Source organism: Cynocephalus volans, chromosome 13 (genome assembly GCF_027409185.1).
Source record: "Cynocephalus volans isolate mCynVol1 chromosome 13, mCynVol1.pri, whole genome shotgun sequence".
Classification (NCBI taxonomy): domain Eukaryota; kingdom Metazoa; phylum Chordata; class Mammalia; order Dermoptera; family Cynocephalidae; genus Cynocephalus; species Cynocephalus volans.
The window spans coordinates 6242118-6252787 of NC_084472.1; the positions used below are offsets into that span (position 1 = coordinate 6242118).

Here is a 10670-nt window from a genome sequence, read left to right on the forward strand (position 1 = left end):
CAGCAAGTTCCTGTTTTCAGTTCTTTCGGGTGTATGGCTAGAAGTGGAATAGCTGGATCATATGGTAACTCTGTTTACTTTTGTGAGGAACTGCCACACTGTCTTCCACAGTGGCTGCACCATTTCCCATTCCCACTGGCAGGGCACAAGGGTTCCAGTTTTTCCACATCCTCACCAACTTGTTATTTTCTGCTTTTTTGATAACAGCCATCTTAACAGGTGTGAGGTGTTGCCATTTTATTCTTTCATTTTGAAACCAAGCATTCAGTACACGTAGTGCAAAAACTTAACAGGATTCTGAAGAGAGTCCATATCACAGCGGAACTATTTAGGCAGGTCTCCACTGTCAGGCAAACACATGTGTACTTGTGAGTTCACACACACATGCACACCACTCTCTATCTGTGAACCAGAGCATGGCTCCAGCTGCCTCTTGGGTGTTCAGGTCATAAGTGACAGTGACCCGTCACCTTGCCCTGTCCCAGCTGTGCTGAGACTCATTTGTGAGGAAGCACGTGGAGACAGATGGTGCTCTTGGGAAGACAGAGGTCTCTAAGTGTGTTTGTTTCTTGGCTTCAGAACCACGACCATGCCTGCATAGCCTGTCGGATCATCTACCGGTCAGACGAGCACCGCCCGCCCATCTTGCCCCCGAAGGCCGACCTGACCATCGGCCTGCATGGGGAGTGGGTGAGCCAGCGCTGCGAGGTGCGCCCCGAGGTCCTCTTCCTCACCCGCCACTTCATCTTCCACGACAACAACAACACCTGGGAGGGGCATTACTACCACTACTCCGACCCTGTCTGCAAGCACCCCACCTTCACCATCTATGCCCGGGGCCGCTACAGCCGTGGCATGCTCTCCTCCAGGGTCATGGGGGGCACAGAGTTCGTGTTCAAAGGTACGGGTCTCACCTTGAATCCCAACAGAATGGCCAGGGAGTGGTTCTGTGACACCTGCTGGGGCAGAGCCTGAGAGAAAGGGCCACTTTTCTGCTTGAGATGCTGGGGAAGAAATCAGTAGTTTTGGCCCCAAGCCAGTCCTTCCTAATGCCCCCTGAGCACCTCTCTGCTCGGTACAGGCTGGGTGGGTGGCCTTGGCCTGCGGGCCCAGATGCTGGCGGGGTCCATGCTGCTGCGTGAGGGTATGTGTCAGGTGTGGCCCAAGGATGATGTTACTGCAAGTGGATTCTCAAGTCTGTGTGTTTCCTTTATGTACACAACTCACGTGGATCCCTTGCTGCCCTCTGACACCACCACACTTTCTGGCAGCCAGTGTGCTACCTAGTGGACAGTAGAGAGGAGTGTTAGAGACACCGCAGGGGCTTGGAGGTGCCACCTCCAACCCATCGCTTGCCCTGCACTTGAGAACTGTCACACGCCTGAAGGTGGGAGCATCTTTGGGAAGGTTCAAGCAGCATACTGATCACCTAAATGAGGGGGTGAGGGATGGGCTGCACCAGGCTGTTACCAGCGGGAGGTCTGTGGTTGTTATTTTGAGAATTTAAGTTTGAACATCTTTATAAAAAGGTGTCAGCCCTGTTATGACCAAATAAAGAGGGATGGCCTAAATCCTGGTGTGACTTCTTCCAGGATAGCATTCCCTGGTGCAGCCAGATTAATATAGAATATTTCTGTCACCTCAAGTAAATCCTGGAGCATCTTAACCCTCCTTTTAGGAAGGGAGGTTTGCTCCAGGAACACTGGACTTTTGATAAACTTGACTGAGAGAGAGTGAGCTGTATCTGATTTCATCCAAGCTCATCACGTTATACACAGAACATGGTCCCCTGGGAGGACCGTCAAAAGCAATACTCCACAGTGCTTGGAGTTTTATTTAATTACTCATCCGTTTCTCTCTTGCAGCCTAATTTATCTTAGATATCCAATTTATGGTCCTGTATTAATTTGTGAGAATGCTAACGAGTGTAGGTACTTGACACCACAACTTTTAAAAACCTCAAAACCTTTTCATGAAGACAAAATTCCAGATTTTGTTGAATATATTTTCAATCCCAAAGAGTCGGCAATACCAAATCCAACTCCTTGGGAACACTCTGCTCTGGTTTCATTTCACACTCCAAGGCACGGCCAGCTGCAGCGGGGCTCCGCATTTACACACCACATGTGGGTTGTGTTTTCTGGCCCCACCTGCAGTACATTGGTGTGATTCCACTCACATACACACGTTTTACTCTTCCCGCCTGAGGATGCTTCTCTGGCTACTGCAGTCAGATGGGTGGGTTGGTAGGACTGTCTTTCGAAAAGAAAGCCTTGTCGCGATGGGGCACCGCCGCGCTGGCAGGGTGGGTTTCTACCCCCCCGTAGCTCCTCTCTTGAGTTATGGGCTCTTCTCTCTCCTCCGCAGTGAATCACATGAAGGTGACCCCCATGGATGCAGCCACAGCCTCGCTCCTCAATGTCTTCAACGGGAATGAGTGTGGGGCCGAGGGCTCCTGGCAGGTGGGCATCCAGCAGGACGTGACGCACACCAATGGCTGCGTGGCCCTGGGGATCAAACTACCTCACACGGAGTATGAGATCTTCAAAATGGAGCAGGATGCCCGGGGCCGCTATCTGCTCTTCAACGGCCAGAGGCCGAGTGATGGGTCTAGTCCAGACAGGCCTGAGAAGAGAGCCACGTCTTACCAGATGCCCTTGGTCCAGTGTGCGTCGTCCTTGCCCCGAGCCGAGGACTTGATGGAGGACGGTCGGGGCCACCTGCCTGGACGGGCGCCTGGGAGGAGTGCCAGTCCCCTGCTTCTCGCCACACTCACCAGCCTGTTGACCTTACCCCACTGGAACCTCCTCAGATAGATGCTTTTAGAAAGCTCCATTTTTCCAGACCAGGATTCCTTACAATTTACAGATTTTCTCTACAAAAAGAAAGGACATTTAGTCTCTTGATGCACTTGAATGTCCTGTTCTCCTCTCCCTGCCCCAGCCCCTGAGTCATGAACAGCGCATTTGAAATTTCTGCTTTGAACTCTGTCCAGCCTGATCCCTGGCCTGAGTGACTCCACAACAGTAATTGCACTTTAAGACGGCAGGGAGTTTCGGGAGAGTGTGTTTGGTAGTGGGAGCAGGGGTGAGAGCTGGGTCCTCTTACATCTTTTCTCTGAATTGTTCTTATATTTCTGAGTTGAACTTAGGAGAAACAAATATCAGGCTACAACTCTTCCTGCCATTTTACTGTGGTTGCTTCCTGTTCTCCTTTGGAATGGTTTCACTCTCCGAGTTTTATGTGCTGGAATCCAGTGCAGGGGTTGGTTTGGGACTGCGATCTAGACACCTTTTGTTAATAAAGAAGAGACGCGGGTGTAGGTATGTCCTAGGAAAAGACGCAAGGTTTAGCTAAACCACCGCTATAGCCTTTATGCAAAAAAGGAGAGAATCAAAGCTTTCATTTCAGAAATGGTGAGTGGAACAGTGTCTGTAATTAAAGTTTCAAAGTAATTTAAACGATTTTTATATCAGTTGTTGTAACTTGCTGAGAGAAGAGGTGGCTGCAGAACACTGCTGCTTCCTTCCCGTCTCAGTAGACAAAGGGATCGTCGGGGAAAGCAGAAGCAGTCTTGCTGCGGCCACAGGAGCAGTGACACGCAGGTGCTGCAGTGGGTTAAGTGCCACAGGAATGATAGGGAACGTGCCCATCCATTGCACAGCTTCCTCTTCGCAGGGGACACTAGTCCTGGCTCGCACTGCCTGGGCAGGGGCAGAGAGCTGAGCTCTGGCATCTCTGCTGCCTTCGCAGGTGAACACGTGGGGAGGGCTTCGGTGCTGCCGTAGCTGGCTGGTCACGGGGTGCAGTGGGAATCATCCATGCTAGCTGCTTGCTTTTTTAGACCCTGACGTGGTGTGCGGCCCAGGCTTTGTGTGGTCATCTTATTGCATTGGACCTGCCAGCTTGACTCGGTTTCTGTCCTACCATTGACTTGACTCTATAGTGAGTTTCAGGGTCACCTTATATAGAGGTGGCTGCTTCCTCACAGAGACTCCAGAAGGTGCCTGAGTTCACCTGCCCATTGTTTGGGTGTTGTGAACAGCACCAACTAAACACAAGTGTCACCATCACCACTGATAGAGACTGGCAGAGGGAGGCTGTGAGCAACTAAAAGCCCAGGTGTGCCTGGAAGCAAACATGGAAACCATGGTCCAGGTTAAGAGTCATCTTGTATTTAAGAAGTAAGTTTATGGAATGCTGTAGCATTCGATGTGGTATTAAGTTATAATGATGGCACGGACTACCAAAATGCTTTATATTTAGAGTCTATTTTAAGTTGTGGTGCCTACTGAGGGGGTTTATTAAAAATAAAAATACTAACTTAATGTCTGCCAAGTTTAATGAACAAAGATATTGAAAATGCTGTCACAAAATACATCTTATCTGTGAATCTACTTAATACTGATACCATCTTTATAGGACATCATAGAATCATGTGAAAAATTGTATTCATTGCTAAAGAATACCTCGGTGATTTACCATAAAGTGATAGGTTTATAGCTGCTCAGTTCACAGCTGCTCACACAGACTTAGCTATTCATACTTTTTAATAGTAGGCTACACAACATGTATATACACACATATGAACATACACCAAATATATAAGTTACCATGTACACAATGTATGTATGTGTACATATGTCTTACGAATGACATGAAATTCATGTGGCCATCACTTTCTGATACAATATAAATCATTACAAAGAAGGACCAATATAATTTATTCACAAATCACTGACACACTTAGATTTATGGCTGTTGCTATATCACCCATATACATTACATCTTATCTTGGTTATGTCGTGTTAACACAAAAAGGATCTCTAAAAGCAAATCCCTCGTCTCCCATGATGCAGGACATGTTACATGATTTCTCATCACCTTGAATGAACAGCAATCAATCTCTAAGAGTCATTCAGATTTGAGAGTCAGACATTTTAACTCAAGACAAAGATGCTATCTCTGAGGAAGGTATGCCTGACCCTAGAATATTCTTTAACAGGCTTAAAATACTCCATAATATGCACTCAGGCACTGGCAGGTCTCTTCCTAAGTTAGCAGCAGGAAGCTCTACTTGTAAATACTGGGTTTGGAGAAAGTCATGAAAAAACAAAGGAAGGCTTTTCCAGACCTCACTGGCTTGCCAGAAGTAGGCTTCATCTTCATGGGTAGCAGGCTCATGAGAGTCAAGGTCAGAAAGTTGTTCTTTGGGCAATGGTAGAATTTGGGTGTGATCTAGGCTTCAAACTACAAAGTCCAAGACGACCCTGGGTTCAAAAAGGACATTCCTAGAGTCCCAACTCTACCTAGTGCAGGACAAAAGGTCACTTTACTCAGACAGGACAAGTTCACTGTGTGTTGGAAAGAGAAAAGCAGCGCACAACAGGCTCAGCGTCTGTGACTTCCAGGTGACATCGTCATGGCGGTCACCACAGTGGTCAGTCTGTGGCGGCCACTAGGCCAGTTCAGCAGTGCCAACATGCAGGGCACCACTAGAGGGGCTGGGAGCCCAGCACAGCCTCAGCAGGGCCTCACATACACAGGAACGACTTGAACGTAAGACTGATAGTTTCTGATTGAAGGAAAAACTTTAATGATAATGAAAGAGCCATTCTCTACTCCACTGACTCTTGGTGGACTGCAGGAGCCAACAGTGTCTTCTGAGGCATTGCAGGACATTGTCCTCGAAGGGAAATGCTGAAGAGCCTAGGGCAGGGTTCCTGGAGGGGGCGTGGGTGGGGATGGAGCCAGTGGGTGCAGACTTCTCTGACCTCTGAGTGTCCTTGAATATAAGGAAACATCTGCATCAAGAACAAATGAAGGCAGTTTGGATGTTTCCACTGATTTCTAGATTTGTGAGAAATGCATACGCATTCTTTCTTTGCCAGTAAGAGAATCACATGTCCTATTCTTCAAATTCCTATGATAATCCGAGAGTGTTCTTGGCTTGCAGGGTAAATGATCTCTGAAATCGGGCCCCTATTTGCTCATGACGCCATGTCGCCGGCATTTCAGTAGGTAAAAGTAACACTATCTTGAGAAAAAAAGGGAAGTATGTCCTCCACCTTCTCCATTGGCTGAGATGTGATCACACTGACACATTACACTTGATGCGGTCTCACTCAATCAAGTGGCATGCCACCAGAGGTGTGATGCTGGACCACACGATTTTTACCCCAGTGTGCTGCTGCGTTTGATGGCAGGTTGCAGGGTCTGACTAGTAGCCTCCTGTTTCAAGAACAAGGCCGCGGTGTCCGTGGATTCACTTCGGTCCCTTTGTTTCTGACATCTGCTGTACATCCACCCTGCAGCCCTACACCCAGTGAGACACCTCTCTTCACTGGATGACTCTGGAAGTCAGAGCGGGCAGCTTGTGAGACTCCTTGTGGCAGGCCAGCGAGGTCTAGCCCGTACACCAGCTCGGCCTGTGTCCTCCTGCGCCGGAGGAGCAGCGAGCACTTCCTCCAGCCTCGAAGGAGCGGCCCCAGCCTTTTTATTTCTAAGTCTATTCCTCTCAAGTGGGATTAAAGGTGGAGGAGGATCCTGCAGAAGGCTGGAAATTGTATTTTTCAAGGACTTTAGGCATTTGAAGCCTGGTCCCTTTGCTGCAGCTGATGACGCGATGTAAAAGACAATGTCAGACAGGCTAAGGCCTTCCGAAGACCAAGGTTAGCGTAAGCAAGTGAGGGTCACTGTCCACTAAGAGGGTCTGCCTGCACAATGTCTTCCTATCTCCTAAATGAAAACAGGCCAGCTTCTCACAGGCTAGGACCAGGGTAAGATATCTGCCCTCGGATCAGTTTACATTGACTCAAAAACTGAGATATATCTATTACATATTAAGTTTTATCCTCCAGCTTATTTGGGAAATAAAGCTATTTCATATCTACATTACAGCATTACTTATATGAAAGAAAATAGTTAATTAGCCTCATAGTATCCTTAACTCATATCCTAAGTAGAGCTCTTAAGAAAGTCCCTTGAGAGAGCCTACAGCCTCCTGTGGTCCTGAAGCGGAGGAGAGCGTGCTGTGCTGTACGAGAAGCAGGCGGTGCAGCGGGTAAGGTCAGCCGGCAGCCTATGGGGCAGGACAGCAGAGAGAGGTTCCTCTCTTCCAATACTGCTGCCTTGCTCTACTTGGAGGTAAGAGGTGTCTCAGCAGAACAGAGGGCTGGTTTGCCTTAGAAGTCCTTTACACGGCTTTTGGAAGGGATTCTCTTCCTCATATCTAACGGAGAGCACAGCAGTAATAGTACCAGGTCCTGTTAAAGAGCAATAATATTCTTTACAGAGTTCTCTGCCATTTATATAGGAAGAGAAGCAAAGAGTATCTAACGTCCAGGTTAGACCTAATCCATTTTCAATGCAAACGTCTTTTTGTTTCTCAGTTGTATATGTATCTTATCAACGTACAAAACAATTCTTCCCTGCTGCGTGTTCCAGATTACATTGCCTAAGAAATCTGACCAGCTGCCGAAATGTCCACTGAAGAGGGAGCTGAGAAGGTATTGTCAACCTCGTGTTACAGATGGCAAAAGTGAGGCTCCCTGAGTTAAGGGTCGGGGGCCAAGCACTTCATTTAGCGCGTCTCCTTTCTTTGTCCTGGAACTTGGAACTTCGGCCTGGCTTTCTTGGCCTTGGTCGGCAGCAACAGCAGCTATCTCTTGAGTGCACACGCGATATACAGCACTGTCCCCAGTTCTTTATGTAGATCACCTTGTTCATTTTTTACAACAATCTAGCATGGTACTTTACAGTTTTAAATTCTTACTGAAAAATCTAGTTACGATTTGCAGATGCTCACCCCAACTCCCTGCAAGCAAACATCTTTTTAAAGGCCTTTTAAAATTACTGACACCTCCAGAACATGTGGACACACAGTGAAGCTAACAAAGCACACGGTCTAGTTTCTGACCTAGGGAGAGAGAAAGTAGAAACTAGTGGGGCGTCAGTCTCTGCTTTGAACTTGGAGAGTGAGACTCACCAACCTCACTCCCTCGATCCAGGCTTAGGAAAGCCAGAGGAACCTGTTTCCTTCCAGAAACCACACAGGCAAAACAACAGGTGCCTGCTTTGCAACTTCCAAACATCCTAAGACTCGAGTGACCCTCAGTTCCTCTGCCAGTCCAAGAGGGACTCCTTCCAGATCTTTCCTGGTCGAAGATCTCCAGGCCAGTGGGTAAAGGTGCCTTCAGGAGGGATTCATGCACACACGAGCACACACTCATGTTTCAGTCTCTCCACTTTCTCTCCAGCATTTATCTTTTTTATAATGGCCATCCTAACAGGTGTGAGGTAATAATAGCTCATTGTGATTTCTATTTGCCTTTCCCTGATGGTTAGTAATGTTGAGCATCTTTTCATATTTCTGTTGGCCATTTTCATGTCTTCTTTGCAGAAATGTCTATTCAAGTCCTTTACCAATTTTTTAAATCGGGTTATTTGGGTTTTCTTGCTATTGAGTTGTAGTAGTTTCTGATATATTTTGGATGTCAACCCTTTTTCAGATATATGGTTAGCAAATATTTTCTCCCCTTGTGTGGGTTGCCTTTTCTTTCTTTCTTTTTTTTTTTTCCTGACCGGTAAGGGGACTGCAACCCTCGGTACAGTGTGGTCCACACCACACTCAGCCAGTGAGCGCATCGGCCATCCCCATATAGGATCCGAACCTGCGGCCTCGGTGCTACCAGCGCTGCATTCTCCTGAGTGAGCCACGGGGCCGGCCCGTGGGTTGCCATTTCACTCTAGGAATAAACTTAACTAAGGAGGTGAAAAGCTTGTAGACTGAAAATTACAAAGCATTAATGAAAGAAATTAAAGAAGACACAAATAAATAGACATCACTTGTTTGTGGAATGAAAGACTTAATATTGTTAGAATGTCCATAATGAAAAGGGGTCTACAGATTCAGTGCAATCCCTATCAAAATCCCACTGACATTTTTCACGGAAATAGAAAAAAACAAACCTTAAATTTATATGGAACCACAAAGGTCCCTGAATATAGCCAAAACAATCTTTAAAAAGAACAAAGCTGGAGGCATCACTCTTTCTGGTTTCAAAAAACTACAGTAATCAAAACAGTATGGTACCAGCATAAAGACAGACATATAGACCAATGGAACAGAATAGCCCACAGTTAAACCCACACATATGTTGTCAACTAATCTTCTATAAGGCTACCAAGAGTACACATGGGGAGAGGACAGTCTCATCAACAAACAGTTTTGAGAAAACTGGGTTTCCACATGCAGAGGAATGAAAGCCCCTTACCTTACACTATATATAAAAATAAACTCAAAATGGATTAAAGTCTTAAACTTAAGACCTAAAACCATAAAACTCATAGAAGAAAACATAAGGGAAAGCTTCAAGACATTGGTCTTGGCAATGATTTTATGGATATGACACCAAAAGCACAGGCAACAAAAGCAAAAATGAGCAAGTGGACTATATCAAACTAGAAAGTTTCCGCACAGCAAAGGAAAATATTAGCAGAATAAAGAGGCAAATATAAAATAGGAAAAATATTTGCAAACTATGTCTCTGATAAAGGGTTAATATCCAAAAAATATAAGGAACTACTACAACTCAACAGCAAAAAAAAAAAAAATAATAATAATAATAAAATAAAATAATAAATAAATAAATAAATAAATGTCCAAATAGCTCGGTTTTAAAAAATGAGCAAAGGACTCAAATACACATTTATTCCACAACTACAGTCGTATTACATTTTATATTGTCTCTTCCTTGACTATTACTGTTTTACCATGGAAACCACTTAATGATATCACAGGTGGATTTCATAAACATGGAAGTTCAGACTTCATGAAATATTTGGTCAAAGATGAGATATAGCTCTGGTTTCCAAATAAAAATCATTTCAATAGCTGAGAAAACAAAGCCCTTAGTATGATAAAATGCATTCTCTCAAGAACCTTCTTTGAGCGTGTTCCAGCACAAACGTCTATCTACAATATTCATAGCAGATTGTAGCCAACCTCTGTATTTCCTTATTAGTTTGAAACTAAATGGCAGGAAACACCCAGGGGCACCAATAACACTTCAGAATCTTGTGCCAATTTAAAACTGGGTAGACAGTACTGTGGAGCTAGTTTCTCAATACTTTGAAAATTTCCATTGAAATGAGAGATAACCAACTTGAAAGGCAAGTATTTTTTTGCTTCAATAAATAAAACATCAAAGTGATTATTGAACCAAAGATCCAAAGAAGTCATGTGCAAATTTTCAGCATAATAAAGCAGTGAATATGAATTCAAATGATCAGCTTGGGTACAATAAATTAATGATACTTTGTATCAATGATGTAGGTACTGATATCACCGTACTATGCCCGACTTTTCATCTGTGCTTTGTTTCTGATCATTTTTCCAGACAACAGACAGCCAATAAGCTAACATGTCAGTTTCAATTCACTTGAAAAACCCAGGATGTTAGAGAAAATGGTAGTGATAAAATAACTAGAAACAAATAGCAATACTGGAAACCCAAGGTTCTTGTGACAATGCCTGAGTTGGAGAGCTCGTGAAGCCTCTCACCTTTGGCTGACTCTTCTCATGATGGCAAGAAGGCCAGCAAGATGCAATCTTGCCCGAGAAGCTGCTCTTTACCTTTGTGGTTTTCCCTGAGCAGGTTGGGCCAGGC

General features: G+C 45.3%; 1 protein-coding gene across 1 annotated transcript in view; it reads left to right on the plus strand.

Annotated features, from left to right (window-relative positions):
* APCDD1 (APC down-regulated 1) overlaps window positions 1-3635 on the plus strand; it is a 45789-nt gene extending 42154 nt beyond the window's left edge. The window contains exons 7-8 of the mRNA XM_063077470.1: window positions 580-901; window positions 2368-3635. Of these exons, the coding sequence (XP_062933540.1) occupies window positions 580-901; window positions 2368-2816 (771 nt within the window). The 3' untranslated portion in view covers window positions 2817-3635. The remainder of the gene's footprint in view (window positions 1-579; window positions 902-2367) is intronic.
* Window positions 3636-10670: the final 7035 nt, after the last annotated feature.